Below are 20,199 nucleotides of genomic sequence, written 5' to 3' on the forward strand. Positions count from 1 at the left end.
TTGTTTTGGCGTCTTTGTTTAAATTTTGTGGGTAAATTTAAAAAAAAATTGATTTTTTGTTAAATGTCCATCCCTTTGTGCCCTTAGAGGCACCTTCTTCCATGTGCTGTATTTTAATTGTGCTTTGTTTCTTTGCTTTAATGATGTTCTAGTCCTGGCCTATCCGGGATTTTAGCTATATATATCATGTCTTGGGAAGAAAAGAGCCTCCGTTTTTGCTTATTCTGAAAGAAAAACAGTCAAATCTGTTTCCTTGTAGTTTAAGAAGCTCCTGAGGACTCACGAAAAACCAAGACTCGTTAAATGCCTCCTTTCTGTTGTTATGGAGAAGTGGTAACCATAGAACTTCCATTTTATGTAGTCATAAAACGTTGTGATCATAAAACGGAAAGTTTCATACAGAAATTTGCGAATTTCATGGTTAGCGAATTTTAAAAATAGGTCTTTTTTATCGGGTCAAGGAGTTATTCAAATCAAACCAAACTCGGTATGGAGAATTCCCTGTCTAATTGGACCATAAACCAAAAAGACTTTTTGGTATAGCTTGTATAGGAAAAAAGTTAGTTTATCATACGGAAATTTGCAATTATTTCGAATAACGAATTTTAAAAATAGGTCTTTTTCGTATGGTCAAAAACTTCTTGAAATTGAACCAAACTCGGTATAGAGTATCCCATGTGTATCTAGAGTGTAAAACAGAAAGAATTTTTGTTATAGCTTGCCTAGGAAAAAAGTTCGTATCTCAATCGGAAATCTCGACTTTTTCGCTTATTATTCGCTTATTCTATTTTCAAAAATATAGAAATTTCGTCGGGTCAAGGAGTTGTTCAAATTGAACCAAACTCGGTATAGAGTATCCCATGTGTATCTAGAGTGTAAAACAGAAAGAATTTTTGGTATAGCTTGCCTCGGAAAAAAGTTCGTATTTCAATCGGAAATATCGACTTATTCGCTTATTCTGTTTTCAAAAGTATAGAAATTTTATCGGGTCAAGGAGTTATTCAAATCGAACCAAACTGGGTATGTAGTATACCACGGGTACCTTGAGTGTAAAACAAAAAATATTTTTTGGTATAGCTTGTATAGGAAAAAAGTTAGTTTATCATACGGAAATTTGCGATTATTTCGAATAACGAATTTTAAAAATAGGTCTTTTTCGTATGGTCAAAAACTTCTTGAAATTGAACCAAACTCGGTATAGAGTATCCCATGTGTATCTAGAGTGTAAAACAGAAAGAATTTTTGTTATAGCTTGCCTAGGAAAAAAGTTCGTATTTCAATCGGAAATATCGATTTATTCGCTTATTCTATTTTCAAAAATATAGAAATTTTATCGGATCAAGGAGTTGTTCAAAGTGAACCAAATTGATATCCCAGACTACCAGTAACATTTAGGTTGTAATGCAAAAAGAATGGCCAGCTTAGCTTTCCTAGAAAAAAGTTCGTTTTTCAATCGGGAAAATCGACTTATTCGCTTATTCTATTTTCAAAAATAGAGAAATTTTATCGGATCAAGGAGTTGTTCAAAGTGAACCAAATTGATATCCCAGACTACCAGTAACATTTAGGTTGTAATGCAAAAAGAATGGCCAGCTTAGCTTTCCTAGAAAAAAAGTTCGTTTTTCAATCGGGAAAATCGACTTATTCGCTTATTCTATTTTCAAAAATAGAGAAATTTTATCGGATCAAGGAGTTGTTCAAAGTGAACCAAATTGATATCCCAGACTACCAGTAACATTTAGGTTGTAATGCAAAAAGAATGGCCAGCTTAGCTTTCCTAGAAAAAAAGTTCGTTTTTCAATCGGAAAAATCGACTTATTCGCTTATTCTATTTTCAAAAATATAGAAATTTTATCGCATCAAGGAGTTGTTCAAAGTGAACCAAAATGATATCCCAGACTACCAGTAACATTTAGGTTGTAATGCAAAAAGAATGGCCAGCTTAGCTCTCCTAGAAAAAAAGTTCGTCTTACTATTATTCTAAGGTGAGGGCCTCGGGCCCGCATGAGGTGCACCCCCCTCCCTGCCCCGTTGAGACGCCGGTTAGTCGGTTTCCCCCCCGCTGGGATTTTGTGCACCTCATATTGGGGACGTAGTTGGCGTGCGGTCGATTTTTTGGGTTCTCTCTGATCAGCCAAAAGTGCGGTCGAAACGTCTCTGATCAGACAAAAGTGCGGTCGAAACGTCCTCTGATCAGACAAAAGTGCGGTCGAAACGTCTCTGATCAGACAAAAGTGCGCTCGAAACGTCCTCTGATCAGACAAAAGTGCGCTCGAAACGTCCTCTGATCAGACAAAAGTGCGCTCGAAACGTCTCTCTGATCAGACAAAAGTGCGTTCGAAACGTCTCTGATCAGACAAAAGTGCGTTCGAAACGTCTCTGATCAGACAAAAGTGCGCTCGAAACGTCCTCTGATCAGACTAAAGTGCGCTCGAAAACCTCCCCTGATCAGACAAGTGTGCGCTCGAAAACCGCCCTGATCAGACTAGTGTGCGTTCGAAATTGTCTCTGATCAGACTAGTGTGCGCTCGAAACTGCCTCTGATCAGACCGTCCCAGACCGAAGTGACCCCTGATCAGACAAGTTCCAGACCATTGTCCAGACGAAAGTGCGCTTGAAGCTTTTTCCAGACCATGTAATTCGAGCGCACCCGGAACATGTGTGCGCTCGAAACTCGTCTGATCAGGGGTCACTTCGGTCTGGCCACCTCGACCTGGGTGGGCATATAACCTGCCCCCCCCCCCACCCTAGTGTACGTGCAAGTTTTTACATAGCAATGTGCTATGTAACGACGCATTTTCATAATTTGTAACTTGTGGCCATAAAAACCTTGAGGGGAGGGGAGGAAGGGGGCGACAGAAAAGATCCGAAAAAGTGTATCTCACCTAGTCTCCACTGTTTGGCATGTGGTATGAATGTTATGTTTAGATGTCTGACAGTTCCCTCAACTCTCTTCGAGTAGAAAGTGACTGCAAAGTTGAGTCCGTCTTTACTCCTGCTGTTTCTCACCACATACTGGCCCTCCTTTTTCTGGCTCCTCAGAATGTCCTCTAAAAACAACGTCACACTCAAATCAGTTGCGTCAAAATTAAACTAATTGAATAATTGAAAAAAAAAACAAAAATTATGCAAATATAAATCATGATGTTTCAACTAAATGTTACAATTCTCGGCATTTTTCTTGATAATTATCCCACCAGGCAATGTAGAAATTTAAATGGGAAGAGAGTGAGATCTTGGCAAGTTTTCCTGGAATCGGTGCACGCGCTCGGTTGTGTTTTTCACAACCAGCTTCTATCAGCTTAAAATTTGATTGGCCGAAATTCAAAATTGAATATCAACTCAAGCTGCCAAGGTATAAGAAATATTAATCTGCTATTTGCTTTCTTAATCCTCAAATAGGATTACGATTATCTATGCCAATAATTTTTTTCTGTTTGCTTTTTTGTTAATCTGAATTCCAAGCTGATCAGGCTCAAGACCAAAATGAATTAGGATCAAAATTTTAAAATTGATGGATATCAAAATTACAAAAAGTTGAACTTTTACATTAAAAAAATTAAAATTCAATTTAACTCACACCGCTGCGATTATTATATTAGTTTATTAGATTATATTATTATATAATCTAATAAACTAATTATTATATAATAGTTTATTAGATTATATTAGATTAGTTTAATATATTAGATTATATTATTATTTTTAGCAGCAAATAGAATCTATAATATCTTGAATAAATCAAAAATGGACCCTGTAAGTCAAAATAGAATCTTGCTGAGTTCCCAGGTTCAGGTGTCAAACAAAGCGGCACAACGACCGCTGATCAAATCATCCTCGAGCACATATAGAGGAGAGTGTGAAAAATGCATGGTCTTGATCTCATTCGAACGTGCTAAAATCTGTACATTGGCGCGAATTTAGTTTGATCATAGGCAGTTTCGAAGACATAACAGTCTGATTAGACGTGGAAATCAAATACAACAAATTTTGGAAAGTGGTTTGAAATGAGTCTGAGTTAAAGATGCACTTAATTTTGGGTACGGTCTGATCAGAGGTCTTTTTGGTCTGGGACTTCAAACTTTAAAGTGAGATCTCAAAATAGAACAGCAGATGTGAACGGAGGACAATTCAAAAAGCTCAAAAGAGATTTAATACAAAGTGTAACAAGTACGAGCCCAAGAAGCTGTTCTCTTTTTTGCCAAATTTTGGGCAACTAAGTTTGAGAGCAAAAAATGTCATACAATTAGATATGATTATCAGTCATTGTCTTAATAAAAAAGCTTACTGAATTGCCGTTAAGTTATTATCAGGAACAACTTCAGTAGGCCGTGTAGGTCAAAGCAAAGAAGAATAGTTTAGAGTTTAATGAAGAGTGAAAGTGGTTCTTTTCCCTTAAAGCATTGTCGTACTTTATTATTTTGCTGTGGTGATTCGCGTTGCGAGTATGCAGACGGAATGTTTATGATCGATTCGCGGAGCGAAATCTACTTTAACTTTTGTTTCGCTTACTTGCGGAGCGGGAGAACAAGAAGCAGTTTTGCAAACTGAATTGAATTACATAAATTGAGAGGAATGAATTAAACAGATTGGAGCCACTTGGGCACAGCATGAATACGTGATCAGACATGTCTGATCACGAAGCGGGAAACTATCAGACAACGGAATGAAATGATAAGATAAACAAATGGAACAAATTAATGAAGGCGAAAGTAATTGAACTAGTTTAAGGCATCAAATAAATTTTACTGCAATGATTAAATAAAATGAATAAATATACCATCAGGTATCACATACCCTTCGCAGCAAGAAGAAAAATTGTAATATACAATTTTTCAAATATACTTAATAATAACAATATTTACAAATTAATACAAGGTCCCCGGTTAAATAGATAATATCAATATATTTGCTGGTTATCATAACTAAAAATACGGTGATTAATACAATATAGAGTGTCTTTTCAGTTTTTTGAGTTTTACATGGTCCAATCGTCATTTTCCTGATCTTGTTCTTCTGCATCAAGAGCAGTCATAGATCGAGCCAATGTCGGGGTGTCCGTTTCTAGTAAAGGTACATTTCGTACCGCGGGAGGCGAGACAGAACCAATTTGTGGTGACACGTTTCGCTCATCGGGTTGTGTCTCCAACATTTGTTGCACCGATTCGATAACGGTGACAGGGGTTGCAAAATTTTCGACATCACCCGCTCGTCGGGGTCGTTTAGGTGGTGGTAGAATGTCTGATCCTTGGGGTGACGTTTCAAAACCGTAATATGACGGGCTTCGCCTATTACGGTCAGAAGATCGTTTGGAAGATGCTGTTGCGGGTGGATCAGTGGGCGCGTTTGTAGTTGGTTCGCTGATTTCTAGTGGAGGTTGAGCGTTTCGGATTGCAGCGAAGTTTGGTAATTTTGGGACGCGCCCCCGCATTGCGCGAGAAATGTTGGAGCGTTGTGAAGATACTCCGCTGCCCGGCTCTCTCTTCCTATGCTTCATCTTTTTATCACCCTTTTGCTTTCGGGTGAACTCCTTAATATGGCTGTGGATCAGCTCTTCAACTATCTTCTCCCCAGCACGTGGCCCGCGTCTGTCGGCATAAACTTTTAATGGAGTCTGTCTCTCCTGATGGGTGCCAAATTTGGCAATATCGCTATTGCGGACGGTGACAATTTGTTTGCCCGGCTCCTTGATGGTCGATGTAGTCGGGCTTACTTTTAAGATGTGCGATCCTGGGGCGAGAACTTCATAGAGGCCTTCAAGTTTCTTCTTGGATCGTCTTTTGCCGTGGATTTTGCGAGCCAAGTTTAGCTCGACCGATCGTTCTTTTAGGGGAATGGGGCGGATTGCTTTCGATTTCAGAAATTGGGATTCGCCATCCGTGCTCTCTCTCTCTCTTGCGTTTGCTTCCGTTGTGGCGCGTGTCATGCCCTTTTCAACTTCTATGTCGCTTCTGTATCCACTGATCCATTTGTCATCGGGCAATATTTCCTCCGGCATCACTGTTTCTTCGTCTAAATAGTGGTTTATAATACCCTTATACGACAAATTCAATAAATTCGGTTTAGTTGCAATCACGCTTAGCGTGGTATTAGGTTTTCTCCCAAAATGTGCTTCGAAGGGCGAGATCTTTGTTGTTCTTTGTTTACATATTCGTAATTGGTGAATGATTATCTTTAATGCATGCTTTACATGAAAGGCGTGTGCAGCTAATTTCTCTTCTTTGATACATGCAAGTCTATTCTTAATTGTTTGAATTAATCGTTCCACCAACCCAATAGCACGGTGATCATTTACAGGCGCTTCAATAATTTCAATGTTGTTTTTATTGCAAAAAGTCTTTACTTGATGTCCAATTAAGCATTTAGCTTGGTCTAAACGAATAGATCTTGGTATTCCGTGAGTTTCGATGTACATATCCAAAAATTTTAGAACATTGGGTCCATTAGCTTTTTCATACACATATGCAGTTGGATATTTAGAAAAACGATCAATTGCTGCCAAAAAATAAACTTCATTGTTCTTTTCATCAAAAATTGGTCCCCCAAAATCAATTTGAATTTCTTGATTAGGTTCAACACATGGTATATGAGGGGTAAATTGCTTAGCGGGAATTACGGATTTTAGATTCTTACCGATTGCTATGCACGGTTTGCACTCAGTGGCCTTGACTATTAGCTCCCGATGCATGTAAGGCCACCAGCAATGTGTTGCCATACAAATCATGCCCCATGTACCTGGATGACTGGCATGAATGTCATCTGTAAGTGCTTCGCGAAGTACGTTGGGGATAGCTACCTTCTCGTCTATGCATACGCACCCCGAGCGCACGTGAAGGTCCCTCCAGTACGAATGTATATACGGGTTGATGGCTTTTAATCGGGCTTCGTTATTTGTCAGTATACAATCCCTGACTTCTTTTAGGACGGCATCTTTACTAGTGAGTGAAGCGATGAGCGATTTACTGAAGATCTTTGATACTATGTAATCAAACGTGGGGACGTGCGGGCTCGGCGTTAACGGTGTACTAGCGTTTGAAGAATGGGTAGGGGATGTTGGGGTTATGTTGTGGGCCATGCTTGTTGTCGGCGGATTACTAATGTTTTGCGGGCGTTGATTTGCTGAGCGGGGTGTAGAAGTTGAATTTGATCGCGTACTCGCGGTGCGCGTGACGTTTTCACTAGTTGATGGTTGATCCGCTGCGCGGGATGTATCATTGAATCGCACTCGGGTTATCCTTTTCTTTGACGGCATACTGTTAGCTATTAAATTGATATCTTTAATTATGGATGATGTTTTAGTTGAGTTTTTGAGAGTAGAAGAATGCAACTGAATTCTGGATCGACAAGGGGCAAAAAGCACTGATTTGATTTCTGGGTGGTGACTTTTTGAGTTATTTGCGGAATGTGATTCGATTGGCGGGATTTGTAATTGAGTAATTTGATGCTTGTGCTGCGCGTATGCCACTTTATTCCTAATTTGGATTAATTGTTTGTTATTACTGGTGTTTTGCAGAGCGAGAGAAGTGCTAAGTGGATTTTGAGACGCGAGTGGTGCATATTTTAAATTGTTTAATTGGTAACTACTATTTGAGGTATGATCTCGCGAGGCGAGTGAATGGCTAAATACATGTTCGCATACTTGCGTAGCGCGTGTGCTAATTGAATTTATTGATCTATTAAGGGACTCAAATTTAGGTGTAAATTTGTGTGTGGAGATATGTGTCTCAATTTTAGGTGTGTTTTGCGGGTCAAGTGAATGATTTGTTAGTAACTGGTGTAAACGTGATGTGGGGTGTTTAGTTTTTAATTCTAATGTGTTAATTGAATTCGAGATGAGTTTCAACTTTGCGACTATAAATTCTTCATCGTATGTGGAGACCTTTTTAGCTTTTTGAGATGGATTGCGAGAAATATAATCTACCAAACCCATTTTTGCCCCCGGAAGGTGTTCAATATCAAATTGAAAAGGAAGAAGACGATCTACCCATCGGGTTAATCTACTGTTGTAGGATTTATTAGATCGGTGTTCTTTCATAATTGAGAGAAGTGCTCTGTGATCAGTGATTACTTTAAATTGTTTTCCATACAAATAATTTTTGAAATATTCTGTGGACCAGACTACACCCAAAAGTTCAAGTTCATTTACGCTATAGCGCTCCTCACATGAGTTTAGGAATCTAGACGCGAACGCAATCGGTTTCCACCCATCTACAGTTAGTTGCTCGAGTGCCGCACCAAGACCTGACCGAGATGCGTCGCATTTCACGCGTGTTTCGAGTTGCGGGTTGTAGTGACTATTAGCCGTAGCGTTCGCTATGCGGGTTTTTATTTCTTGAAAACAATTTTCATGTTCGGTCGTCCAAATGAATTTGGAAGACTTTCTCAATAGCGGACGAAGGGGGTGGCTTATTTGGGCTAAGTTTGGGATAAATTTACCAATATAATGAACGGATCCCAGAAATGAACGGAGTTTCTTTAATGTTTTCGGTGCATCAAGAGCCAAAATTGCCGCAGTCTTAGATTCGAGCGGCGAGATACCCTCTTGTGATATATGATACCCAAGCCAGTCAATTTCCAGTTTTCCAAAGTGACATTTAGGTAAATTTATCCTAAGATTTTCATCATCTAAACGTTGTAAGCACTTCATGACGTAATTTTTGTGACTATTCAGAGAACCTTTGCTAACAATTAAGATATCATCCAAAAAGCAATATATATTTTCCAATCCAATTAAAGTATAATCCATAGCTTTTTGAAATTCTGCAGGCATGTCTGTAAGTCCGTAAAATCCTGTTTGAAATCTATATGTGCCAGTCATATCACCACTAATTATATTAAAATTGCAATGATTAGCTGTATTAACATCTAAATTCAATTGACTGTAAGCGTATTTCAGATCGATCGTAGAAAAATAAGTTGTGTTTTGCGAGGCGGGAGCGCTTATTTGTTGAGAGATTGATTCAATGAGCGTATCAATATTCGGCATTTGATATTTGTTTTTGTGGATAGCTTTATTCAAAATTTTTGAATCCAATGCAAGCTTTATCGTTTGGTTTTTTTTAACAGTTACCACAATAGGTGAAATGAAATAATTATCTGGGCAACTCGACAATTTTATGATATGTTTTTCGGCTAGTAATTTCCGAAGTTCTGTATTAACTTTGTCTTGGAGATTGATAGGAATTCGTCTACCTTTTTGGTGTCTAGCTTGGAAGTTCTTGTGAAATTTAGATTTTGCTACATGACTTTTTGAGAGTAGAAGAATGCAACTGAATTCTGGATCGACAAGGGGCAAAAAGCACTGATTTGATTTCTGGGTGGTGACTTTTTGAGTTATTTGCGGAATGTGATTCGATTGGCGGGATTTGTAATTGAGTAATTTGATGCTTGTGCTGCGCGTATGCCACTTTATTCCTAATTTGGATTAATTGTTTGTTATTACTGGTGTTTTGCAGAGCGAGAGAAGTGCTAAGTGGATTTTGAGACGCGAGTGGTGCATATTTTAAATTGTTTAATTGGTAACTACTATTTGAGGTATGATCTCGCGAGGCGAGTGAATGGCTAAATACATGTTCGCATACTTGTGTAGCGCGTGTGCTAATTGAATTTATTGATCTATTAAGGGACTCAAATTTAGGTGTAAATTTGTGTGTGGAGATATGTGTCTCAATTTTAGGTGTGTTTTGCGGGTCAAGTGAATGATTTGTTAGTAACTGGTGTAAACGTGATGTGGGGTGTTTAGTTTTTAATTCTAATGTGTTAATTGAATTCGAGATGAGTTTCAACTTTGCGACTATAAATTCTTCATCGTATGTGGAGACCTTTTTAGCTTTTTGAGATGGATTGCGAGAAATATAATCTACCAAACCCATTTTTGCCCCCGGAAGGTGTTCAATATCAAATTGAAAAGGAAGAAGACGATCTACCCATCGGGTTAATCTACTGTTGTAGGATTTATTAGATCGGTGTTCTTTCATAATTGAGAGAAGTGCTCTGTGATCAGTGATTACTTTAAATTGTTTTCCATACAAATAATTTTTGAAATATTCTGTGGACCAGACTACACCCAAAAGTTCAAGTTCATTTACGCTATAGCGCTCCTCACATGAGTTTAGGAATCTAGACGCGAACGCAATCGGTTTCCACCCATCTACAGTTAGTTGCTCGAGTGCCGCACCAAGACCTGACCGAGATGCGTCGCATTTCACGCGTGTTTCGAGTTGCGGGTTGTAGTGACTATTAGCCGTAGCGTTCGCTATGCGGGTTTTTATTTCTTGAAAACAATTTTCATGTTCGGTCGTCCAAATGAATTTGGAAGACTTTCTCAATAGCGGACGAAGGGGGTGGCTTATTTGGGCTAAGTTTGGGATAAATTTACCAATATAATGAACGGATCCCAGAAATGAACGGAGTTTCTTTAATGTTTTCGGTGCATCAAGAGCCAAAATTGCCGCAGTCTTAGATTCGAGCGGCGAGATACCCTCTTGTGATATATGATACCCAAGCCAGTCAATTTCCAGTTTTCCAAAGTGACATTTAGGTAAATTTATCCTAAGATTTTCATCATCTAAACGTTGTAAGCACTTCATGACGTAATTTTTGTGACTATTCAGAGAACCTTTGCTAACAATTAAGATATCATCCAAAAAGCAATATATATTTTCCAATCCAATTAAAGTATAATCCATAGCTTTTTGAAATTCTGCAGGCATGTCTGTAAGTCCGTAAAATCCTGTTTGAAATCTATATGTGCCAGTCATATCACCACTAATTATATTAAAATTGCAATGATTAGCTGTATTAACATCTAAATTCAATTGACTGTAAGCGTATTTCAGATCGATCGTAGAAAAATAAGTTGTGTTTTGCGAGGCGGGAGCGCTTATTTGTTGAGAGATTGATTCAATGAGCGTATCAATATTCGGCATTTGATATTTGTTTTTGTGGATAGCTTTATTCAAAATTTTTGAATCCAATGCAAGCTTTATCGTTTGGTCTTTTTTAACAGTTACCACAATAGGTGAAATGAAATAATTATCTGGGCAACTCGACAATTTTATGATATGTTTTTCGGCTAGTAATTTCCGAAGTTCTGTATTAACTTTGTCTTGGAGATTGATAGGAATTCGTCTACCTTTTTGGTGTCTAGCTTGGAAGTTCTTGTGAAATTTAGATTTTGCTACATGACTTTTTGATCGTCCGATGCGTGATACCAACCCAGGGAATTTTGTGGCTATTTGCTCTTTAAATTCCGATGACGCAATGTTATTGACAGAATTACCTTTTTGAAGTGTTGATTGCGTTACTGCAAGTCCAAGTTGGTCGAACAAATCACGACCAATTAAGGACTTTAGGCCGTCAGCAACAACAGTGAAGATTGCTGTGTTGCATACCCATCCTTTGCTTGTGATCGGAGCTTGGATTTTTCCCAGTACCTGTATTGGCTCGTTGGAGAAGTTTCGTAATTGTGTTGGTGATGATTCGTGGATCCAGAAAGCGCGGGGGCTGTTCTGAACTACTTGCGACGCGAGTGAATGATGCAATATACTACAAGCACTCCTATTAATGTTTCCAATCTTGAGTGGCATATTGAGGGGTTCAACTTTCTCTACTGTGGAGTCAATCATGGCAACTGTGTTGTTTTCTTCGCCGCTGCTGTAATCAGATTCATAAAGTTTTGGCGGTTGAACAAAGTTTACTGAGTCCTCTGGGTGTGGGTCATCTTCCACCACCCGAACCATCTTTTTCTTGGGATCTTGTGGTTTTGAGTTGATGATCTTTTGTTGTTTGCGGCAGACCTTCGCAAAGTGGTTTAATAATCCGCAATTATTGCACGTCTTTCCTTTTGCGATGCATTTTTCGCGATGATTTGGGAGCCAAACTCCACCACAATTGGAACAGCTGAGTGTTGATCTATTATTCTGTCTTGCAGCATTGTTGTTGTTGTTCTGCCAATACGGCCTTCGTGAATTGTTATTGAACTGTACGGCATTTACGTTCGCCGGGACAACAATTTTATTATGTTGTTGAATTTGGTGTTGATTTCGCATCCCGAGTTCCATATTGATTGCCAAATCCAATGCTTGACGCGGTTCCACAGTTTGTTTTAGTAGCTCTTTTTGGATCTCAGGGTCGATCAGATTTGTGATGAACACATCGCGTATCAGAGTTTCTTCTTTGTTCTCGAAGTCGCAGTTTTCTGCCAGTTCTTTTAGTTTGCCGTAGAAATGTTCGACAGTTTCCCCCCTGAGTTGTTTTGTGATCAAAAAGACGTGTCTATCAAATGTTATGTTACACGGGCGAATGAATGCTTCTTCTACGATTTTCCAGAAGTTAAGAGTTGATAGTGTATCTATCATAATGTGTGGGTTCTTACAATTCAAGATACGGCGTCCCTCTATTCCAATACTCAAGTAGAGGAGAGATACTGATTTTCGATCCGCCAACGACCACGGTTTATCGCCACACATTATGCCTATCTCGATGAGTCTTTGGCATTTGTTTTGCCAATTCATTTTTTGGTGCGCGTTGCGCGCGTTCCGTTCTCTTTTTGATTGTGCAGATGCACCCACAATCGTCTCTTCATAGATGGGTTCCAAGGGTAGCTCCACCATTTCAGGCTTCGGGCCGAGTAGCGTGTCCAAGATGATATTCTCTTTGGCTAAGAGCGCTAATTTGTATTGAACTCTCCACTTCTCCCAGCGAAGTGGTGGGTCCGGTGTCGGTTTGTCCCAGAAGGGGTCGATTCCAAGGGGTGTTCTTTTCGTTGCTGACTGCGCCATGTCGTACTTTATTATTTTGCTGTGGTGATTCGCGTTGCGAGTATGCAGACGGAATGTTTATGATCGATTCGCGGAGCGAAATCTACTTTAACTTTTGTTTCGCTTACTTGCGGAGCGGGAGAACAAGAAGCAGTTTTGCAAACTGAATTGAATTGCATAAATTGAGAGGAATGAATTAAACAGATTGGAGCCACTTGGGCACAGCATGAATACGTGATCAGACATGTCTGATCACGAAGCGGGAAACTATCAGACAACGGAATGAAATGATAAGATAAACAAATGGAACAAATTAATGAAGGTGAAAGTAATTGAACTAGTTTAAGGCATCAAATAAATTTTACTGCAATGATTAAATAAAATGAATAAATATAACATCAGGTATCACAAGCATGATGCCCTGCCGTGTGACGCATTATTCAAGTTTCGTTTAAACAAACAAAAATAAGTATATGTTTGGCTTGCATCACAAGAAGTGTCCGATGCAAATAGTGTTTCGCCATATTTAAAAATCTTTTTGTGACGCATTATTCAAAATTTGTTTAAAAAACACTTTAAGATGCTTCTGAAGAACTAATTGTCTCGTATTCATTTCAATTACTTTACAAAAATTTTTATAAAGCAATTAATTACGAAGGATTGAGCCGAAATTCAAGAAAATTTCTAATCGAAGAAATTGATGTTTTAGCTTCGGATCACAAGAACTGTCATACTTTTTGCGACTGAAGCACTTCTTTGCAGCCGAGCTTAATTTTTTCTCCGAAAATTTTTTTCCCGATGCCAAGAATTTTTACCAGCTGTCAAGATGCAGCTGTCCAGCTGCAGCTTTTTTTTCCAGCTGTCAACTACAGGGACTGGGCAGAAAATTTTCACCAAGGCCTTGAGTATTAGTCTTTTTTTCTCAGGGAAAGGGATATGTTTTAAGAGATTTGTGTTAATGTTCTTATGCCCGTTGCGCTTTTGCTTAATGTGTGTTTTGATATTTCTCAAAAACTTAAAAAGAATCCAAGATATAAACCCATTTTTTGACGCAATTTTTGATTGATATTTCATAATTAGCAGTCATCAATTTGTTTTTTTGGTTTCTTCTCGTTTGGATTTTATTGAGAATCTTATAAATTCAGTCATTCCACTGTTGAGATTTTGGCAGTGCTTTTCATAGAAATCAAATATCTTTCTAAAAGATAGTTCAACATCGTTTGTTGCTAATTTCGGTTCCATATTGTATGTAAGATTAAATGTTAGTAACATCGGCGTATTGATTCATATATACATTAAAAGGTATTTGTCAGTTCATGTCATTAACGTAAAACCAACAAAAACAGGAACCAAAATTTTCCCGTGTTAAGCACCATGATATGGGTCAGTGTTATCTTGTTCCCCATTGTTTTTTACTGCTTTGGAGCCTGTGTGACAGATTTTTAATTTTTAGATGCATTGTATTTCGAGAAAATCATAAAACAGGCATTTTCTGGATAATGGTCTTTTAATTTATTGAATTGAAATCTTTAGATAAAGCCAGTAAGACTGCAGTGAATAATATTTTTTCATTTATGTGGTTTTTTTAAATAGTTTCATTTCAATTAACAAGTGAGCCATTCTAAAGTGGCTTTCGAAGCAACTGCTCATCGACTTTTGAGAGTGATTATCTGATCAAAAATGAACTGCAGATCTCAGATAAAAAGTTGTCTGCCTTTTTAAAAATTGGACTAATTGATTCTTAAGATCACCAAGAATTTTTTTGGCTACAAATAGTAAAAAATGAATTTAAGCGGCTCTGCTAAAGAGCAAAAAACTACTCTTAGGAGCCACCAACGAGATTTTTTGAAGAACTTGTCAATTTTGTGTTTAATTTTTAGAATTAACCTGACTTATGTTTTGGTTACAAGATAAAATCAAAACTGTTTTAAAAAAGTTACGAACCGTTAAAAAAGATGCAATAACCTCCAGGGTAATCTCTTAGATGGGAAAACTTATAGTTGTGAAACTAGGTCAGTTCGAAATTGTTAGTAACCACATCATCCGAACAGTATTTGCGGCAGACGATTTTTGGGGGAAGTTTGTAGAGCTCTTGAGTTGCTTATAAAGCTCAATTTTTACTACTGTTCTTTGTTTAAGATACTATTTCGAAATTTCATCCCTCTTGGTTAAGTTTTCCGTTCAACATTGTTTGTTGCTAATTTCGGATCCATATCGCATATAAGAATAAATGTTAGTTTCATCGGTATATTGTTTTGTTTTGCATTAAAAAGTTTTCGCCGATTCATGTCATTAACATAACTACTAAAAAAGCGAAACCAAAATTTTTCAGTGTTAGGCAACTTGATACGGGTCGTTGTTATCTTGTTTGACATCACTCATTACATTTTTTGCCTGTGTGGTAGATATTTATATATTAGAATGATTGTATTTTGAGAAAGTCCTAAAACATGCAGTTTATGGATCATGATCTTTTGATTTATTGAATCGAAAGCTTTATATAAAGCAAGTGAGACTGCAGTGAATAATTTTTTTGCATTTATGTGTTTTTTATATAGTTTCAGTACAATAAACAAGTGAGTCAATCGTTGAGACTTTGTTATTTAAACCAAAATGAGTACGCAAAAGCAGGTGAAAATGTTCTAAAGTGGCTTTCAAAACAACTGCTCATCGACTTTTGAGAGTGATTATCTGATAGAAAAAGTACGGTACTTCTCAAATAAATAATTGTTTGCCTTTTGGAGCAAAAATTGGAGTAACAATTGATTTCTAAGATCATCAAGAATTTGTTTATCTACAAATAGTAAAAACTAACTTAATTGGTTCCGGTAAAAAGAAAAAACTACTTATGGGAGCCAATTACGACACTTCTGAAGAACTTAGTTAGTATGACTTCCTTCGTAATTACAGATCTAAAATCAGAATCATTTTAAAATATTTGCGAACAGCTCAAAAAGTTGCAATAAACTCAAGTGTAACTTATTAAATGGGAAAACTTATAATAGTAAAACTGTACCACAGTTTTTGCGATAGACGTTTTTTTGGGGAATTTTGTAGATCTCTTGAGTCGTTCATAAAGTTCAATTTTTACAACACATACGATACATGCATTCGGCATCGGATGCAGTGTAAAGTAAACCGTATTATGTTTAATTCTGGTCTTTTAAGGAAAACAGCTTACAATGTTATGAATTGTCAACAATAATACGTCTTCTTGAAGCCTGTTTTTGTTTCTTATTATAAATGTTATCATTACAAAGGCTTTGTGATCGCATTCAATGAGCGATTCAAAATTAAAGCCTGTGGTTTTATAATCAATAAGCATATCCTCTTTGTACGCATTTTGTTGATCAATGATAGTACATATGTACAAATGTCAAGTACAAATAATATCTGCTTTTTCTGATTCCATAATCGATTTGCAATGCTAATTGTTTGAGAAATGTGGCAATTTTTGGTTTTTCAGGGTTCCATGGGACATTCACAAGCAGTAGAGGATTGTTTTTGATGAATAGAGTAAGCTCAATCAAAAGAGTTTCGAATACTAAACTCATTTTTGGAAAATCATTAGGGTTATTGGTTTGAAAAATTTGAATATTAGTAGCATCAAACCATGCCTTTAGAAAAATAAGACATTCGTCCACATCCGAAGCAAGTTTAGTATTTAATATCTTTTCAGCATAGATTAATGTCACCTTCACTGGTTTACCATAGTTCCGCAGAATCAAATACAGTTTTGTTTGAGCAATATTTGCGTATTTTCTTCAGTTGTTCCTTTTTTCCACTTATTTCCGGCAATTTAGATGGAAGAAGCTTAATGTGTTATTTACATTTTTGTTTTCGGAAAATTTACGCCAACCTCACCTCAAAGTTACAAGTAAAAGAATAATCTAAGAAAAAATTGACTGCATAAGAAACTCTCAAACGTAATTCAATTGCTGCGTTGTACGGCCAGGCATAAAATTTTGAGGAACAGAAGAACAGAAGCACCAATTCTGTCAGAGACGCGGGATAAATAAGACCTCAAACAGCATCAACGAAAATGATCACATTTTGTTTTTTGTTCGTGAACGTGGTTTTCAAGTTTTTCTGTTCATCACTGACCTCAATATAGATCAAATCGGTGGGCGAATATCTATAAAAACGTTTCGTTTTTTGTATAAGCACAGGAATTAGTGTACTGTCTATTTTTGAAAGGGTTTCCCTAAGCTTGAATTAGACGAGACGAGGGAATTTGTTGTATTGTCATATGAAGGTTTTGTGTCTTGTGTTGTAGAGATCCAATAATTTAAAACGTCCTTTCGAGTTCGCAAAAGATGGTTTTCAAAGAATAACTTGCGAGTCTGAAAGCTTAGTTTAAAGTTGTATCATGATATAGTGTTTTTAAACTCTTAGAGTTATTCTCATGTTCCGTCATTTCAATTTTAGAGCCAATGTTATTTGTTTTTGCTCCGATCTTTTAATCAATTGTTGAATTCCAAAATTTAAACGTCTGGACCTTTTTCATAGTAAGTTTTCAATTTATCTTATTGCTTATTATACAGCCTTCTTTTGGTAAATTTTTGCTTGCAGTATTCTCTTGGCTTTCTGTCATAATAAAAAGTTCGTCTGGATAAAATTTTTCTCGATATAATTTAATTGACTATGTAATGTTGAAACACCTTTTTGGGTTTTCGTAAGATTTTGAGAAAAACTGTTTGCCCATCTTGCACAATTATTGTTTTCCATTCAGAATCTGGGCATTTTTACTAGCACTTTTTTGCTGTCGAGCCCCTATATGCCTGAACTGTGATGTCAGTTGAAGTAGTTTTGTGGGTCTCTATTTTTGGATTAAGCTACTCTGCAAAATAATTTTATACGCTTCAGGGGGTTGGATTATTAGAACCGGTCTTTCCACTTGTTACTATATTAAATCACGCGTGGTGCTACTACAGCTTGCCTGAATACTCGCGAAGCTGATTGATCTTGGTAGACTGAAGTAATGTAATCATCTATAAACTTTTTTCTTATCTAATTTTTCATAGACTTCTTTAAATAAGTCATACAATTGGTACCAATTGGTTTTCATGACGGCTTCCTGGGGGAATTTGAATTTTGATTGGAATTGAATTTGATTATATGTAGTAAACAATGATACAAATTGAAGATAAAACCAGGAGAAGCTATGTTTTAGTCAGAATATGAATGCAGCAATAAAGGCACAATTGTCGGTGAAAAAAAAGCAGTCTCGGTCTCAGACATTACCCATTTTTGCGACTTATGAAAATACCTTAGGACCTTGCTTGACCCCAATTGACCATGAAAAGCCTTTTGCTCCTCTTTAAGTAGGAAGCTCGGCTGTGTATTTTTAGTCAATAAAGCCCCCTGCTAGAAGTTTTGGGTACATGGGTATCCTGTTAATGTTATTTTGTGTGTAGCTCCTCACCCGTCCTGCTTTTTTAAAAGAAATTTGAGCAGGAACTGCAACCGTTTATGTCAACCTATATATTGCTATAAAGGACGTTACTATGTGAAAAAACAGCAGCAGAATCATGTAAATGTTTTGCTCACTAAGCTCGGGGGGGGGGGCATGCAAAACAGAATAGATCCAATTATCCTTAAAATTTTTCAACCGATAGTAGTATGCTCATCTGCTATATCACTGGAGGGGGGGGGTCCGGACCCCCCACCCTGCAAAGAACTTTACCACCGAAAAACTGATTTTGATTTTCTCTCAGTGAAATCAAGTTTTTTTGTTTAAGTTTCACCAGTCTGAGAGACTTCTCTTGTGATACGTTGACTGGTGAAACTTAAACAAAAAACTGGATTTCACTGAGAGAAAATCAGTTTTTCGGTGGTAAAGTTCTTTGCAGGGGGGGGGGGTTGTCCGGACCCCCCTCCCTCCAGTCATATAGCAGCTGCCGGTTGCTGGTGTGCTGGGGTTAAGGCAACCTCGAGCAGTTCCTCAATTGCTCGACGGTAAAAACTCACTTTCTATAGAACTAAAAATTTTCCTATAAGGCCTCAAACTTGGAAAAAATTTCAAAATATTCAAAAATTTCTTGCGAAAAAATTTGAAAATTTTTTGAAGTCCTAAAATGGTCTGAAATAGATTTTGAGTTATAAAAGAGCACTCAAAAGCTCAAAAGGGATTTTTTGTTGACTTCACTTTTTTTCACCTATGCAGTATGGGGTTCGAAACATACAAAAATTAAAAAATTTTCGAAAATGTTTCAAAGTTTTTCGATGTTCTAAAATCGTCTGAAATGGATTTTGAGCTACGAAAGAGCACTCAAAAGTGATAATTAAGGAATGCATTTTGTTCTACCAATTAATACCGGAACAACTCAGTTTCTGAAATGGTCTAAAATAAGTCAAAGGGCAGTCAGCAGTTTTTAATGACAATACTATTGCAAATGTGCAGTATGATGTGGAAAGCATGTCTTTATTTTTTTTATTTACAACTGTAACTATGTATGATTCTATCTAAACAAGTACGTATGTTTGCATGCATTTGTTCAAAAATGTAATTTTTATGTCTGAATGAAAAATTGAAGGAAATGAAAGAACGAAAATTTTAGCTATAAAATCATGCGTATTCATGTATATAATAATAAAAGTATATAACTGTGCTTAAGATTAGTAATATGTTTGTTTGAGTATACGCTGATAAGTATATTCGTGTGTAAAAATTGTAAATGTGTGTATATGTGTGTATGTTTTTCTATATGTATACAGTGGAATGTATGTATATGTCTGAAACTGTTTAGGTATTTACGTATTTATATGCTTGCAAGTCAGACGAGAGAGAGAGAGAGAGAGAGAGATAAGTCCCTGGAAGGCAATTTAATTGCCTAGAAGAATGTTGTTATTTGTCTCCACGATCCAATAATTTTATATCTTGCCAACAGATTTTGAACTTCAACGTTGATAAACTCTGTCCTTTGAACATTGGCAAGCAAAATTTCACAAACGAAGACGACAACAATTTTTTGTCGTTCTGAGCAAGCTTTTTTTGAAAATTGAAATTTCTACACCTATCTATCTACCATATTAAAAACTATCAAGATTTTTTAAAGAATAAAAATTAATATCAATCCTTGGCAAAGAAAATGATAAAATGTTGCAACACAGAAGACAAAAACAAATTTTTGATATTCTGAGCATGCTTTTTTTAAAAACAGATTTCTGTACACTTATTCAGCTATCCTTCTAGGAATCAGCAAGTTTATTTACAGGAAAAACAAATATGAGATGAATTATTGAGAGATAAACAATAAATTGAGCTAAGTAAAAAGAATAAACTCTTTAAAAGCCGAAAAAGTTGGTGTTTAAAAAAAAGTAGAATGATAGAAATTCATCAAGAGCTTGAATCAGACAAAAAGTGTAAGGATGTACAAGAAGAGTAGTTTGACTGGAACTGTAAAAAGCGCTAGAACTTTCAGAAATCTAATTAGCA

The 20,199-nt window shown here is 36.9% G+C and overlaps 1 protein-coding gene across 1 annotated transcript in view; it reads right to left on the bottom strand.

The window, feature by feature from the left end:
* Positions 1 to 20,199, bottom strand: part of LOC142354528 (uncharacterized) — a 71,454-nt gene that overhangs the window by 27,079 nt on the left and 24,176 nt on the right. The window contains exon 4 of the mRNA XM_075406850.1: positions 2,886 to 3,050. Within this exon, the coding sequence (XP_075262965.1) occupies positions 2,886 to 3,050 (165 nt within the window). The remainder of the gene's footprint in view (positions 1 to 2,885; positions 3,051 to 20,199) is intronic.

This window comes from Convolutriloba macropyga, chromosome 15, assembly GCF_964194025.1.
Source record: "Convolutriloba macropyga chromosome 15, txConMacr16.3, whole genome shotgun sequence".
Lineage (NCBI taxonomy): Eukaryota > Metazoa > Xenacoelomorpha > Acoela > Convolutidae > Convolutriloba > Convolutriloba macropyga.